This window comes from Pongo abelii, chromosome 1 (assembly GCF_028885655.2).
Source record: "Pongo abelii isolate AG06213 chromosome 1, NHGRI_mPonAbe1-v2.0_pri, whole genome shotgun sequence".
In the NCBI taxonomy this organism is placed as follows: Eukaryota; Metazoa; Chordata; class Mammalia; order Primates; family Hominidae; genus Pongo; species Pongo abelii.
The window spans coordinates 186,997,193-187,012,559 of NC_071985.2; the positions used below are offsets into that span (position 1 = coordinate 186,997,193).

The 15,367-nt window shown below is 46.0% G+C and overlaps 1 protein-coding gene across 3 annotated transcripts; it reads right to left on the reverse strand.

The window, feature by feature from the left end:
- Positions 1 to 2,070: 2,070 nt before the first annotated feature.
- LOC100450040 (cytochrome b-c1 complex subunit 6, mitochondrial) lies at positions 2,071 to 15,222 on the reverse strand. Of its 3 annotated transcripts, none has more exons than XM_024247350.2 (4): positions 14,982 to 15,213; positions 9,698 to 9,724; positions 8,490 to 8,651; positions 2,071 to 2,296 (listed from the first exon to the last, which is right to left on the reverse strand). In XM_024247350.2, the coding sequence occupies exons 1-4, from the start codon at positions 15,033 to 15,035 to the stop codon at positions 2,264 to 2,266; spliced, it is 276 nt and encodes a 91-aa protein (XP_024103118.1). In that variant the 5' UTR covers positions 15,036 to 15,213; the 3' UTR covers positions 2,071 to 2,263. The 3 variants fall into 3 exon arrangements, with proteins under 3 accessions (XP_024103118.1, XP_009249124.1, XP_054391370.1); XM_054535395.2 differs by lacking the exon at positions 2,071 to 2,296 and adding an exon at positions 8,761 to 8,908 and having other exon boundaries at positions 8,488 to 8,651; positions 14,982 to 15,222; XM_009250849.3 differs by lacking the exon at positions 9,698 to 9,724 and having other exon boundaries at positions 14,982 to 15,165.
- Between the last annotated feature and the right edge of the window lie 145 nt (positions 15,223 to 15,367).

The window sequence follows — 15,367 nt, forward strand, 5'->3', positions numbered from 1 at the left end:
ATACAGGTACCCACCACCACGCCCACCTGATTTGAGAGAGGTTTTGCCATGTTGGCCAGGCTGGTCTCAAACTCCTTACCTCACGTGATCCACCCGCCTCGGCCTCCCAAAGTGCTGGGATTACAGGTTGTGAACCACCTTGCCTGGTTTTTTCTTTTTTTTGAGACTGAGTTTCGCTCTTGTTGCCCAGGCTGGAGTGCAATGGCGCAATCTCGGCTCACCGCAACCTCCACCTCGCAGGTTCAAGCAATTCTCCTGCCTCAGCCTCCCGAGTAGCTGGGAGTACAGTCATGCACCACCACGCCTGGCTAATTTTTTTTTTACTTTTAGTAGAGACGGGGTTTCTCCATGTTGAGGCTGGTCTCGAACTCCTGACCTCAGGTGATCCGCCCACCTCAACCTCCCAAAGTGCTGGGATTACAGGCATGAGCCACCGTGCCTGGCCAAAAAGGTTTTTTTTTTTTTTGAGATGGAGTCTCACTCTGTCGCCCAGGCTGGAGTGCAGTGGTGCAATCTCAGCTCACTGTAAGCTTCGCCTCCCGGGTTCACACCATTCTCCGCCCACCACCATGCCCAGCTGATTTTTTTGTATTTTTAGTAGATGGGGTTTCACCGTGTTAGCCAGGATGGTCTCTATCTCCTGACCTCGTGACTCCCCCGCCTTGGCCTCCCAAATTGAAGTTGTTTTTTTTTTAGAGACAGAGTCTCGCTCTGTCGCCCAGGCTGGAGTGCACTGACGGGATCTCAGCTCACTGCAACCTCCGCCTCCCAGGTTCAGGCAATTCTCCTGCCTCAGCCTCCAGAGTAGCTGGGACTACAGGCGCACACCACGACACCGGCTAATTTTTTTTGTATTTTAATAGAGACAGGGTTTCACCGTGTTGCCCAGGCTGGTCTTGAACCCCTGAGCTCAGGCAATCCGCCCACCTTAGTCTCCCAAAGTGCTAGGATTACAGGCATGAGCCACCATACCTGACCAAGTTTCTTACATAATAGTAATCCTCCCACCTCGGCCTCCCAAAGTGCTAGGATTACATGTGTGAGCCATCTCACCTGGCTTTTTCTTTTAAAAAATACAGGGTCTCAACTATGTGTCCTAGACTCAGTGATCATAGCTCAATGTAACCCCTGAAGTTTGGGCTTAAGTTCTCTTTTCTTAGCCTCCCAAGTAGCTAGGACTATAGGAGAACACCATCACACCCAGCTACTTAATTTTGTAGACAGGATCTCACTATGTTGCCTAGGCTGGTCTTGAACTCCTGGCTTCTAGAGATCCCCTTGCCTCAGCCTCTGAAAGGGTTGGGATTACAGGTATAAGCCCCTGTGCCAGGCCCAGCCCTCATCAAGACATACATACTTGCTAGGTGATGGGTACATCTATTCTTGTGTTTAAAAATTGTGGTCAATGTGTGGTGGCTCATGCCTATAATCCCAGCACTTTGGGAGGCTGAGGCGGGAGGATTGCTTGAGGCCAGAGTTCAAGACCAGCCTGGACACAGTGAGATGCCATCTCTAGAAAATATATATTTTTTATTTTATTTTTTGAGACGGAGTCTCGCTCTGTTGCCCAGACTGGAGTGCAGTGGCGCGATCTTGGCTCACTGCAACTTCTGCCTCCCGGGTTCAAGCAATTCTCTGGCCTGAGCCTCCTGAGTAGCTAGAACTACAGGCACCCGCCACCATGCCCAGCTAATATTCGTATTTTTAGTAGAGACGGGGTTTCACCATGTTGGTTAGGCTGGTCTTGAACCCCTGACCTCGTGATCCACCCGCCTCGGCCTCCCAAAGTGCTGGGATTACAGGTGTGAGCCACCGTGCCCGGCCCAAAATATTTTTAAATTAGCTGGGCATGGTGATGCATGCTGTAGTCCCAGCTACTTGGTGGCCAAGGTGAGAGGGTCACTTGAGCCCAGGAAGTGGAGGCTGCAATGAGCTGTTTGCGCCACTGCATTCCAGCCTGTCCAACAGAGGAAGACCCTGTCCCCCTTGCCGCTCCTCACCCCTCAAAACTAAAATAAAATTTCAAATTAAAAAAAAAAATTCTCAATTTAAAAAAAAAGGATGGGCAGGTTTGCAGATCACAGAACTTTTATTTAGATGGAATCATTGAGAATTACATAGAAGCTACCAGCCTAAGCCAAAACCCATGAGGTTCATGTGAACTTACAGTTACACAAATAAGAAACAAATGGTACATCCAAAACCGTAAGGAAATATTCTGATGCCCAGATGATGAAGACTGGGGTGAATTAAGTCCACACATTTATTTCAAGTTGTTAAAGAGTTTGTGGGCCACCTAGATGGGGGAAAGAAAGGAGGTAATCAATTGGCAGCTTTAATGTCATGGCTTACAAGGTCCTTCAAGACCTGAAACAGTACTGCCCCTCTTCTCACCACTCCCCTTCTCACATACGCAAGCAGCACTTGAGTCCTAGTGAACTCCCCACTTTTTCATCTTTTATTCTTCCTTTAGAATTTAGATCTGATAACTGTCATTTCCTGCAAGCCTTCTCTAAACAAGCCCCTATCCACATACAAATCTGTCCCTCCTATCTTTCCACAAAAACTTGTACCTCCCCATCAGTGACATTAAGATTACATATTAATTCAACACATATTCACAGGACATCTTCTATATGCCAGGTAGTGTTCTAAGTGCTGAGTGAGTTATAACTGTAACAAGACATACCTGCCACTTAAGAAACTTACAGGATAATGAGTTAAAATGAACACATAAATAAGGTAACCTCTGATAACAGGAAATGCTAGGAGGAAAATAAATGGGAGGCGGGGCGGGGGGTTCAGTTAATATTACCCTGAGAAAGGTATACCTGAGAGACTTACCAAAGTTTAGCACTTGTTCTACTTCTGTTTCCTATGCTGGCTCATAAACTCAGTGAAGGAACAAACCATGTCTATCTTACTCCCAGATCCTAAACCAGTGCTTGGCTGACAAATACATGTAAATATTTTTAGAATGACCACACAGTGGGAGGGGGAAAATCAACAGGAGGGATGTTAATTCAGGGAACAGATCATGACTTGCCTATTTTGGACATTTCATACAAATCATATCACATGATATTTTTTACTTTGTGACTGGCTTTTTTCCCTTAGCATTTAGCATGTTTGCAAGGTTTATCCATGTTGTAGCATGTTCAGTACTTAATGTATTTTGTTAAAAATTGTGGTAAAATACATCTAACATAAAATTTACCACTTTAGTAATTTTTTCTTTTTTCTATTTTAATCTTTTTTTTTTTTGAGGCAGTCTTGCTCTGTCCCCCAGGCTGGAGTGCAGTGGTACAATCTTGGCTCACTGCAACCTCCACCTCCCGGGTTCAAGTGATTCTCCTGCCTCAGACTCCTCAGTAGCTGGGATTACAGGTGTGCGCCACCACACTCAGCTAATTTTTTTTTTTTTTGAGACGGAGTTTCACTCTTGTTGCCCAGGCTGGAGTGCAATGGCACGATCTCGACTCACCGCAACCTCTGCCTCCCAGGTTCAAGCAATTCTCCTGCCTCAGCCTCCCTAGTAGCTGGGATTATAGGCACCTGCCACCACACCCGGCTAATTTTGTATTTTTAGTAGAGACGGTGTTTCTCCATGTTGGTTAGGCTGGTCTCGAACTCCCAACCTCAGGTGATCCGCACGCCTCGGCCTCTCAAAGTGCTGGGATTACAGGCGTTAGCCACCGCGCCCGGCCTACACTCAGCTAATTTTTGTATTTTAGTAGAGACAAGGTTTCACCATGTTGTCCGATGTGGTCTCAAACTCCTGACCCCAAGTGACATGCCTGCCATGGCCTCCCAAAGTGTAGGAGGTGTGAGCCACCGCACAACGCCCCACTTTAATCATTTTTAACTGTACAGTTCTGTGGCAGTTAAGTGCATTCCCATTGTTCTACAACCATACAGTCTCCTACAATCTCTAGAACGTCCAATCTTGGGAACTTTTTCATCTTACTAAATCAAATCTATATCCATTAAACAGTAACTCTCCATTTCCTTTCTCCCCTCAGCTCCTGGTTACTACCTTTCTACTTTCTGTCTCTATGAATGTGACTACTATTCTAGGTACGTCACCGAAGTGGAACAATACAATGTTTGTCTTCCCTGACACTTACTATAATGTCTCCAAGGTTCATCAATGTTGCAGCATGTGTGTTTCCCTTCTTTTTTTCTTGAGACGGAGTTTTGCTCTTGTTGCCCAGGGTGGAGTGCAATGGCGCAACTTCGGCTCACCGCAGCCTCCACCTCCGGGGTTCAAGCAATTCTCCTGTCTCAGCCTCCGGAGTAGCTGGGATTACAGGCGAATATACCACCACACCCACACCCAGCCAATTTTTGTGTTTTTAGTAGAGACGGGGTTTCATCATATTGGTCAGGCTGGTCTCGAACTCCTGACCTCAGGTGATCTACCCATCTCGGCCTCCCAAAGTGTTGGGATTAAAGATGTGAGCCACCGCACCTGGCCTATGTCTTTTTATCTCTTTCCCCTACTTACTGGTTTATTATTATTATTTTTTGAGACAAGGTTTCACTCTGTTGCCCAAGCTGGAGTATAGTGATGTAATCATAGCTCACTGCAGCCTCAACCTCCCAGGCTCAAGCAATTCTCTCACCTCAGCCCCACGAGTAGCTGGGTCCACAGGCATGTGCCACCACGCCCTGCTCATTTTTTTTTTTTTTTTTTTTAAAGATGGGCTCTCCCTATGTTGCCCAGGCTGGTCTCAAACTCCTGTGCTCAATTGATCCCCCGCCTTGGCCTCCCAAAGTACTGGGATTACATGTGTGAACCATTGAACCTGGCCCGGTTTCTTATTTTAAACTTCTCTTTAAATAATACCCAAATTGGCCAAAAGAAAAAATTTAATAAGAACAACATCTTTTGGCATATTTTATATACAGAATTACATATTACCTTAAATTCTTAACAAACCTAAATTTTGGTGGAAATCTAGGAATCAAGAAATCCTGCCCCAGTTTTATCTTTTTTGTTTGCTTTTTTTTTGAGACAGAGTCTCGCTCTGTCACCCAGGCTGGAGTGTAATGGCGCAATCTCAGCTCACTGCAACCTCCGCCTCCTAGGTTCAAGCAATTCTCCTGCCTCAGCCTCCTGAGTAGCTGGGATTACAGGTGCCCGCCACCACACCCAGCTAATTTTTATATTTTTTAGTAGAGACAGGATTTCACCATGTTGTCCAGACTGGTCTCGAACTCCTGACAGCAGGTGATCCACCTGCCTCGGCCTCCCAAAGAGCTGGGATTGCAGGTGTGAGCTGCTATGCCCAGTCCCTTCTCTTTTTTTTGAGACAGTCTTGCTCTGTAGCCCAGGCTGAAGTGCAGTGGCGCGATCTGGGCTCACTGCCAGCTCCGCCTCCCGGGTTCATGCCATTCTCCTGCCTCAGCCTCCCAAGTAGCTGGGACTACAAGCACCCGCCACCATGCCTGGCTAATCTTTTATATTTTTAGTAGAGACAGGGTTTTACCATGTTAGCCAGGATGGTTTCGATCTCCTGACCTTGTGATCCGCCTGCCTTTGCCTCCCAAAGTGTTGGGATTACAGGTGCGAGCCACCGTGCCCGGCCCCCTTCTCTTTTAAGGCTGAATAATATCCCATTGTATATACAAAGCACATTTTTAAAAAATCTTTTCATCTATAGATGGACATTTGGGTTGTTTCTACCTTTTGGCTATTATGAATATGAATGTGGAAATATCTGTTTAAGCCTACTCTCAATACTTCTGGGTATATACCTAGAAGTGAAATTGCTAGATCATATAGTACATAATTCTATGTTTAATTTTTGAGAAAAGAACTTGAATTTGTTTTTTTTGTTTTTTTTGTTTTTTTTTGAGACAGGGTCTCATTCTGTCACTCAGGCTGGAGTGCAGTGGCGTGATCATGGCTCACTGACTTTGTTTTTTTTGAGACAGGGTCTCATTCTGTCACCCAGGCTGGAGTGCAGTGGCGTGATCATGACTTCCCTAGGCTCAGGTGATCCTCCCACCTCAGCCTCCCAAGTAGCTAGGACTACAGGTGTGAGCCAGCATGCCTGGTTATCTATCTATCTATCTATCTATATATATTTTTTTTTTTTTGAGATGGAGTCTCGCTCTGTTGCCCAGGCTGGAGTGCAGTGGCACAATCTCGGCTCACTGCAAGCTGTCTCCCGGGTTCACGCCATTCTCCTGCCTCAGCCTTCCCAGCAGCTGGGACTACAGGTGCCCGCCACCACGCCCGGCTAATTTTTTTGTATTTTTAGTAGAGATGGTGTTTCACCATATTGGCCAGGCTGGTCTCGATCTTCTGACCTCATGATCCACCCGCCTCCGCCTCCCAAAGTGTTGGGCTTACAGGCATGAGCCACCACGCCTGGCTTTTATATATATATTTTTTGTAGAGACAGGGTTTTACCATGTTGCCCAGGCTGGTCTCAAATTCCTGGACTCAGGTGATCCGCCTGCCTTGACCTCCCAAAGTTCTGCGATTACAGGCATGAGCCACAGTGCCCAGCCTAGCTGATGGACATTTATGTTGTTTCCACTTTTTGGGTAGTATAAATAATGCTTCTATGAACATTTGTGTACAAGTTTTTATGTGAACATGTTTTCATTTCTCTTGGGTATATATCTTCGAGTGTAATTGCTGTGTCATATATTAACTGTATGCTTAGCCTTTTGAGGAACTGCCAGATGTTTTCCACAGTGGCTGTACCAATTTACACTTTTACTGACAGCGTATGAGGTTTCCAACTTTTCCACATCGTCTTCAACACTCGTTATCTTTTTTATTATAGCCATCCTAGTGGGCAGTGGGTATAAAGTGTTATCTCATGGTAGTATCCCTGATGGCTAATGATGTTGAACATCTTTTTGTACGTTTACTGGCCATCCAATTAGTTTTAATAGAAGCAACCACATCAAACTTTGCTTATGTATAATTTACGTAAAATACCTTACTGTGTTATATGTAAGAGTCAAGCAGAAGTTTATTTTTATTTTTTTAATTTTGATTTTTTTTAAAATAGAGACAGGGTTCCCCTATGTTGCCCAGGCTGGTCTTAAACCCCTGGGGTCAAGGGGTCCTCCTGCCTTGGCCTTCCAAAAGTGCTAGGATCATAAGCGTCAGCCACTATGCCCTGCCTGAGTTTACTTTTAAAAAGCAACCCCTTGAGGCCAAGCATGGTATCTCACAACTGTAATCCCAACAGTTTGGGAAGCTGAGATGAGTGGCATGTGTGAACCCAGGAGTTCTAGACCAGCCTGGGCAACACGGCAAAACCCCATCTCTACAAAAAATACAAAAATTACCCAGGCATGGGCCAGGTGCGGTGGCTCACGCCTGTAATCTCAGCACTTTGGAAGGCTGAGGCAGGTGGATCACTGGAAGTCAGGAGTTCAAGACCAGCCTGGCCAACATGGTCAAACCCCGTCTCTACTAAAAATACAAACAAACAAACAAACAAAAAATTATCTGGGTGTGGTGGCGTGCACCTTTAATCCCAGTTACTCGGGAGGCTGAAGCAGGAAAATCGCTTGAACCTGGGAAGTGGAGGTTGCAGTGAGCCAAGATTGCGCCACTGCACTCCAGCCTGGGTGACAGAGTGAGACTCAGTCTCAAATTAAAAAAAAAAAAAAATTACCAAGGCATGGTGGCATGTGCCTATAGTCCTGGCTACTCGGAGGCTAAGGCAAAAGGATTGTAAGGATTGTTACTAATTTTTTGTACTTTAGTAGGGACGAGGTTTCACTGTGTTAGCCAAGATGGTCTCAATCTCCTGACCTCGTGATCCACCCGCCTCGGCCTCCCAAAGTGCTGGGATTACAGGCGTGAGCCACCACGCCCAGCCAATACAAATTATTTTTAAAGAACAGTCTGTTATTGAAGAGTACAAAATCCAGCTTCCCCACTGTTTAGTAGTGCATGTTGGGATGTTTGTTTTTTTCTCTGAGCCTCAGTTTCTATCTGTGAAATGGGATAATGATACCTATCTCCAGTGGAAGTAGTAAGGATTAGGCAAGATTATTTACAGGCCAGGCACAATGGCTCATGCCTATAATCCCAGCACTTCGGAGGGCTGAGATGGGAGAATTGCTTGAGCCCAGGAGTTTGAGACCAGCCTGGGCAACATAACAAGACCCTGTCACTAGAAAAAATTAAAAAATAAAAAATTAGCCTCTCATGGTGGCATGCACTTGTAGTCCCAGCTACTTGGGAGGCCAAGGCAGGATCACTTAGGCCCATGAGTTCAAGGTTGGCACTGAGCTATGATCATGCCACTGTACTTCAGCCTGGACAACATAGTGAGACCCTGTCTCAATAAAATAAAATACGTTATTTACATAAAATGCTCAGCACCGTATGTCACATATATTGGGCCCAGAGTAACTGATGGGCCTTTCCCTAGCAGGAAAAGATTGTTAGCACCAAGTCTTCCCTGACCATTGCAACCTTTCCCATTCCTGACTTCAGACTGACTTACACAATGGTCCCTTGCATGCAAGAAGTCAAAGAGCTCCTCCGTGCAATCCTCTTCTGTATGTGATCGAGAGGATACACGCTCATCACAGAGCTCTAGCCGCTCCCGGGCCTTTACACATTTCTCCAACTGCTCGCATTGCTCTCTCACTGTTGTTAGGGGATCCTGATGTAGAAACAGAAAAAAAACAAAATGGGCATTTTTAGCAGAGACCCACCAACACATATGCTTTGATTAAGACAACCACCAAACCAAGGTGCTGCCTCTGAATTACCGTGCAGAAGGCCAGCTGGCAGAGCCACACTGCCGCCAGAAATGGCAGAATGCGGTCTCCTATTCAATTCTGATGCTAAGTAGTAGGGAAAAGTTTCACATTCCTGCCTTCCAAGGTTGCCAGTATGCACTGAAAGCCTCAGTCCTATCTGAAAAACAAGGTGGTAAAGGAAACCTGGCCAAACTTGAAGTAGATCTATAGGAGGCCTTACTTGTTAACACAGCATTTTGGAATATGTCACGTCTGAAACTTCAAATTCCCTTGTCTGAGAACCAGGCCTATGCACCCCAGCTGCTCAGCTAGAAAGGCAATGCTAACATAGAGAAGGACTATCTAACAAAGGTTCCTTCAGAGTTCTTTTTTTTTTTTTTTTTAAGACGGAGTTTTGCTCTTGTTGCCCAGGCTGGAGTGCAATGGCGCAATCTCAGCTCACCACAACCTCCACCTCTCGGGTTTGAGCAATTCTCCTGCCTCAGCCTCTCGAGTAGCTGGGATTACAGGCATGTGCCACCACGCCCAGCTAATTTTGTATTTTAGTAGAGATGGGGTTTCTCTACGTTGTTCAGGCTGGTCTTGAACTCCCAACCTCAGGTAATCCACCTGCCTTGGCCTCCCAAAGTGCCGGGACTACAGGCACGAGCCACCATGCCTAGTCCAAAGTTCTTTATTAAACCACAAATAGCAGATGATTGAGTGCCAGGCCCTCAAGATGCCATCTGCTCCCTGGTACCACAACTGAAGAAGCCCCAAACCCAGAATAGACTCAGCTTCCAAGGCTCACACCCTAAACTCTCCACTGCACAGGAAGTATCAAAGCTTATTCCACCCCCATTATCTACAAGGTATCAAGTAAAGACTCCTTAAAATGCCCTTAGAATTTCATGAAGCGCAAACCCTGCTTTTACTGAGATGTTTCCAAACCTGAGACAGTTCTTACCACTAATTCCTCCTCTTCCTCTTCCTCCTACAAATGGAAAACAAAATTAATGTCAGCAGCAATTTTATGACATATTTATTCCCGATCATACTGATGTAATTACTGATGATAGACACTGACATTATTAACGATGTTATTTTGTTTTCTGTGTTTTATGATGTTTTTACATTTTAGAGGCCTTGCTAATCCTGGAGCTAATCCTGCTCTTCCAGGGCTAATTTTTAGACAGCAAACTTGCCTGCGAGCATACCTTTCATATGCAACGTAACTATCCAAAGTGCTTGTAGCAAACTGCCTCCTTTATCTTTTGTTTAAGAGACAGGGTCTTGCTCTGTCATAGCTCACTGCAGCCACAAACTCCTGGGCTCAAGTGATCCTCCTGCCTCAGCCTTCTGAGTAGCTAGGACTATAAGCACACACCACATGCCCGGCTAATTTAAAAATTTTCTTTGTGGTAGAGACAGGGTCTCATTATGTTGCCCAGGCTGCTCTCAAACTCCTGGGCTCAATCAATCCTCCTACCTCGGCCTCCCAAAGTGGTAGGATTATAGGCATTAGCCACTTAGCCTGGCCCTGCCTCCTTTACCTAAGTTTTGTACACTAAGCTCCTGTTTCCCCTTCTCTAAATCACCCCAGGGACAAATATAGGACAACTAGGAACCAGCCCTATAAGCTAGAGCCCAACGAAATTATTCAAACTATCCAATCCTAAATTTGAGCAAGTGTACCTACCCTGCCCACCAATTCCTTCCCATAGAAACCAAGGTGCTGAGCCATGCTTCCTTCCCCTCACACCTTCTGCCTCCTGACTAGTTCGGACACTTCCCCATATAACTCTGCATTTTTTTGTGTGGCATATCCCTCTCTTTCGGGAACTTTAAGTAATAATAAACTCTTCTTTCAAAGGCGGTTGTCTCCAGGTCTGTCACCTTACCATACTTGGTTAAAACGAATCCCAGGTACATTTCAAGACAGAGACACCATCTCACTTTCATTAACAAGAACCTAAGTGTGCTTAATACTCTCCAGTTTATAAAGCACCTTCATATCTATTATGATTTAATTAATCACAACAGTCCCTTAAGGAAGTAATCCCAGTTTAGAGATAATAAACAGTAATTAGACATTTTCTGATACAGATTCAAGCTGCCAGATGTTCACATGGGGCCTACATAATCTAAAGTATTTGTCCCAGTATTGCTACAAATAGCTAAATTTAGTCTTTACATCCCAAACCAAGTTAGGAGGAAAACTCATTTTTTTCTAGACTGTGAACTTGAATTAGGAATATGAAAACTGCTAAACCTAAACTCTTGTTTGGTCAGAGCTTAACTAAGGATGGTTATAGTCACTGCTTTTTGGCTTGCTGAACTCCCAGAACCCCTAGTAGACTAAGCATCAAATAAAAGTGCCCAACTCTACTCACGAGCTTGGAAATACAGAACAGACCCCACCTATTCACTTCTGATTCAAATGCACAACCTCAAACTTAGTTTCCTTCTTCTTCAAGGATAGTAGTGTAAAAAACTGCCCATGGGAGCAACAGTTTAGGCCTAAATTTGGGATATAGTAGAATCTGACCTCAGAAATAAGGTGTTTGCCTGCCTGTGCATGCAGGTACCCACATTTGGGGGCAAGGAAAGAAAACGTATCTAGGGAAATAAAAAGAACTAGCTCAGCAATCATGTTTTCAGAACTCCAATACAGGGCCAGGTGAGAGGACTGCTTGAGACCAGCCTGGGCAACATGACAAGACCCCATCTCTAAAAAATTAAAAATAGGCTGGGCATAGTGGTTCACACCTGTAATCCCAGCACTTTGGGAGGCTGAGGTGGGCAGATCACCTGAGGTCAGGAGTTCTCAATCAGCCCAGCCAACATGGTGAAACCCCGTCTCTACTAAAAATACAAAAATTAGCTGGGCATGGTGGCACACGCCTGAAATCCCAGCTACTCAGGAGGCTGAGGCAGGAGAATCACCTGAAACCAGGAGGCAGAAGTTGCGGGAGCCAAGATCCTACCCCTGCACTCCAGCCTGGGTGACAGAGAGACTCCGTCTCAAAAATAAATAAATAAATAAATAAATAAATTAGCCGGGCATGGTGGCACACGTCTGTGGTCATGGCTACTCAGAAGGCCGAGGTGGGAGGATCCCTTGAGCCCAGGGGTTTGAGGCTGCAGTGAGCTATGACTGCACCACTGCACCCCAGTCTGGGTGACAAGAGTGAGACCCCGTCTCCAAAAAAAAAAAAAAAGTCCTAATACATATTTCATTCTCTACCATGCCATTCAGTGAAGCCACCAAAGCTCATACAAGCTGGGAGTGAGGGGTAGGAAAGGTTCAATTTGGAATCCAGGCTATTTATTCTCACAATTGGCAAAGGTTTCCTCTAAATATGAAGATGCTATTTAGGATGTAAATTCTAGTTTTTCATAACAAGGTTTCTTAATGCTGCTCTTTTAAAAAACATACTGAAAGCCGGGTGCAGTGGCTCACGTCTGTAATTCTAGCACTTTGGGAGGCCAAGGCAGGAGGATCACGAGGTCAAGAGATTGAGACCATCCCAGCCAACATGGTGAAACCCCATCTCTACTAAAATTACAAAAATTAGCTGGGTTTGATGGCACGTGCCTGTAGTCCCAGCTACTCAGGAGACTGAGGCAGGAGCATTGCCTGAACCCAGGAGGCAGAGGTTGCAGTGAGATCGTGCCACTGTACTCCAGCCGGGCAAGAGCGAGACTCTGTCTCAAAAAAACGAAAACAAACTGAAAAAGTTTTCCCCAAAAAACTAAAATTACATTCTGCCTGAGTTAGAAAACAGAAATTAGGGCTGTAGTAACAAGACCCTTATATCATTTCCCTATTAGCAATGCTACAACACTGGTAATTCTGTCACTGATAATTTTGTGTCAAAAATAACACGGCAGGTTTTGAAAAAATAAATCCAAATATGTTTGAATATGGATTGCTACATGTAAAATTTCCAGTCACTGAGAAAAACCAAGATCACACCAGATAAACAGATTTAATCCTCAAGAATTATGAGTTCCTCAGCCGGGCGCGGTGGCTCAGGCCTGTAATCCCAGCACTTTGGGAGGCCGAGGAGGGCGGATCACGAGGTCAGGAGATCGAGACCATCCTGGCTAACATGGTGAAACCCCGTCTCTACTAAAAATGCAAAAATTAGGTGGCGTGCGCCTGTAATTTCAGCTACTCAGGAGGCTGAGGCAAAAGAGAATCGCTTGAACCCAGGAGCGGAGGTTGCAGTGGGCCGAGATCGCGCCACTGCACTCCAGCCTGGGGGACAGAGCAAGATTCCGTCTCAAAAAAAAAAGAATTATGGGTTCCTCATAGAATACCATAGATAGTTTATTTTATTTTATTTATTTATTTATTTTGAGACGGAGTCTCGCTCTGTCGCCCAGGCTGGAGTGCAGTGGCGCGACCTTGGCTCACTGCAAGCTCCGCCTCCCAGGTTCACGCCATTCTGCCTCAGCCTCCCGAGTAGCTGGGACTACAGGCGCCCGCCGCCACGCCCGGCTAACTTTTTGTATTTTCAGTAGAGAAGGGGTTTCACCATGTTAGCCAGGATGGTCTGGATCTCCTGACCTCCTGATCCACCCGCCTCGGCCGCCCAAAGTGCTGGGATTACAGGCATGAGCCACCGCGCCCGGCCAGAATACCCTAGTTTAAAACTGACTGCTTAATTACTTTCTTTTTCTCATCTATTGCAGCGGTGGATCTTGCTGACCTTTCTGAGGCAGGCTCCATTTCTTTCTTTCTTTCGTTTTTTTTTTTTTGAGACAGGGTCTCACTCGGGTTGCCTCGGCTAGAGAGCAGTGACACGATCACGGCTCACTGCAGCCTGGACTTCCTAGGCTCAAACTCCTGAGCAGTTGAGACCACAGTCGTTCACCACCATGCCCGGCTAATTTATGTATTTTTTGTAGAGACGGGGTTTCGCCACGTTGCCCAGGCTGGTCCAACTCCTAGACTCATGCTACCTGTCTGCCTCGGCCGTCCTCCTAAAATGTTGGGATTACAGGCGTGAGCCACTGCGCCCGGCCTCAGGCTCTATTTCTTTTTAGAAATAATAAGACTAGAAAAATTAAGGGATAAATAAGTCTCCAATTATTCTGAACCCACAGCCCAGAATGGCTGCCCCGAAGTGACCAGAGAACAGACGGACAGGAAATGAGATTAGAAACAACTAGTAGCTGTGTCGCAAAATGGATGAGCCCTGGTTCTAGAACCGCGCTGCTTGGCCGCAATTCCTGGCTGCACCAATTTGTTAGCTGCATGACCTTAGAAAAGATATTTAACCTCTATGCTTGTTTCCTCATCTGTAAAAATGGCATTAATAGTACCCAACACTTACTTCATAAGAATAGTGTGTAGATGAAATGAATTAGGGCGGGGCGCGGTGGCTCACGCCTGTAATCCCAGGACTTCGGGAGGCCGGGGTGGGCGGACCACTAGGTCAGGAGTTCGAGACCAGCCTGGCCAACAGAGTGAAACCCCCGTCTCTACTAAAAACACAAAAATTAGCCAGGCGTGGTGGCGGACACCTGTAGTCCCAGCTACCTGGGAGGCTGAGGCAGGAGAATCGCTTGAACCCAGGAGGCGGAGGTTGCAGCGAGCCGAGATCATGCCACTGCACTTCAGCCTGGGCGACAGAGCGAGATTCCATCTCAAAAAAAATAATAATAATAATTAGTGCATACAAAGCACTTGGAATAGCAAGCAGTCAATAAATACTCATTATAGCAGCACTCTTTCTGTGGGAAAGAGCTCCCTCTTCCATCACAGAATCACATTATACATCCTTTCATTGTCCCCAAAGACACACACCTTCCTCAAAGAAAAGGAAATCACAAGGCCAGGTCTTCCGAACCTCCATAGAAGATGTGGTAGGGATTCCTAACCTGAGCTGGGCAAGGTGGTCTGTCTGCTCTCCAAATCTGTGAAACGCGGGCTTCAGAACATCTGACTGACTGCAAACATAGGTCATATTTTTACAAGACTTTAGTCCACAAAACATTTTCGCTCTCAAACCTTCACTACATTCACAAAATGCAGAAGCCGAGGCCCAGAGAAAAACTAGTCATCTATCTGTCCAAAGTCACCGGACGAATTCTGGGGAAAGGTCGAGGGAACTAGAGCTCCCGACTATGCACACCTTAGAGGGTAAATTGGGGGCTAAGAGGGCCCCGTGCGTGTTTTGGCGGGCTAGGTCCTGGGCTTCAGGGCAGAGAAGAGGGCCGAGTGGATCGCCTTGCCTTACCTCCTCAGGATCTCCGGATTCGGTAAGCATCTTTTGCTCGTCCTCCAGTCCCATGTCTGGCTACGGTTCTAGATTCAACACGAGCAGCAACAGCGGCACCTAACCCAGTTCAGGATCAAGAAGGACTTGTAAGGGTCACTCAGCGGAAATCCGGCGATCTGGCCGGAAGTGCGGCACACTCATCGTGGTCGCGAACACATGCTCAGATTGGCATGTACTACCAGCCGCAGGTAGGGGTTAGGGGTAGCTGATGTTTGCACCTGAGGAGGCTTTGCTAAGAAACATCCCCTTAGTCATACCAGATCCAAGTATAATTGATCTAGGAGTTTATCTAAAATAGTAGCTCCTAAGAGACTTGGGGAGTGTGCTAATTTATTCGAAATTCC

Coding starts and splice junctions, on each gene's coding strand:
- LOC100450040 (XM_054535395.2), bottom strand. CDS start 15,035: ATGGGACTGGAGGACGAGCAAAAGATGCTTACCGAATCCGGAGATCCT. Junction 9,725..14,981: donor AATCCGGAGATCCTGAGGAG/GTAAGGCAAGGC, acceptor TTCCATTTGTAG/GAGGAAGAGGAAGAGGAGGA. Junction 8,909..9,697: donor AGGAAGAGGAGGAATTAGTG/GTAAGAACTGTC, acceptor CTTGTTTTTCAG/ATAGGACTGAGGCTTTCAGT.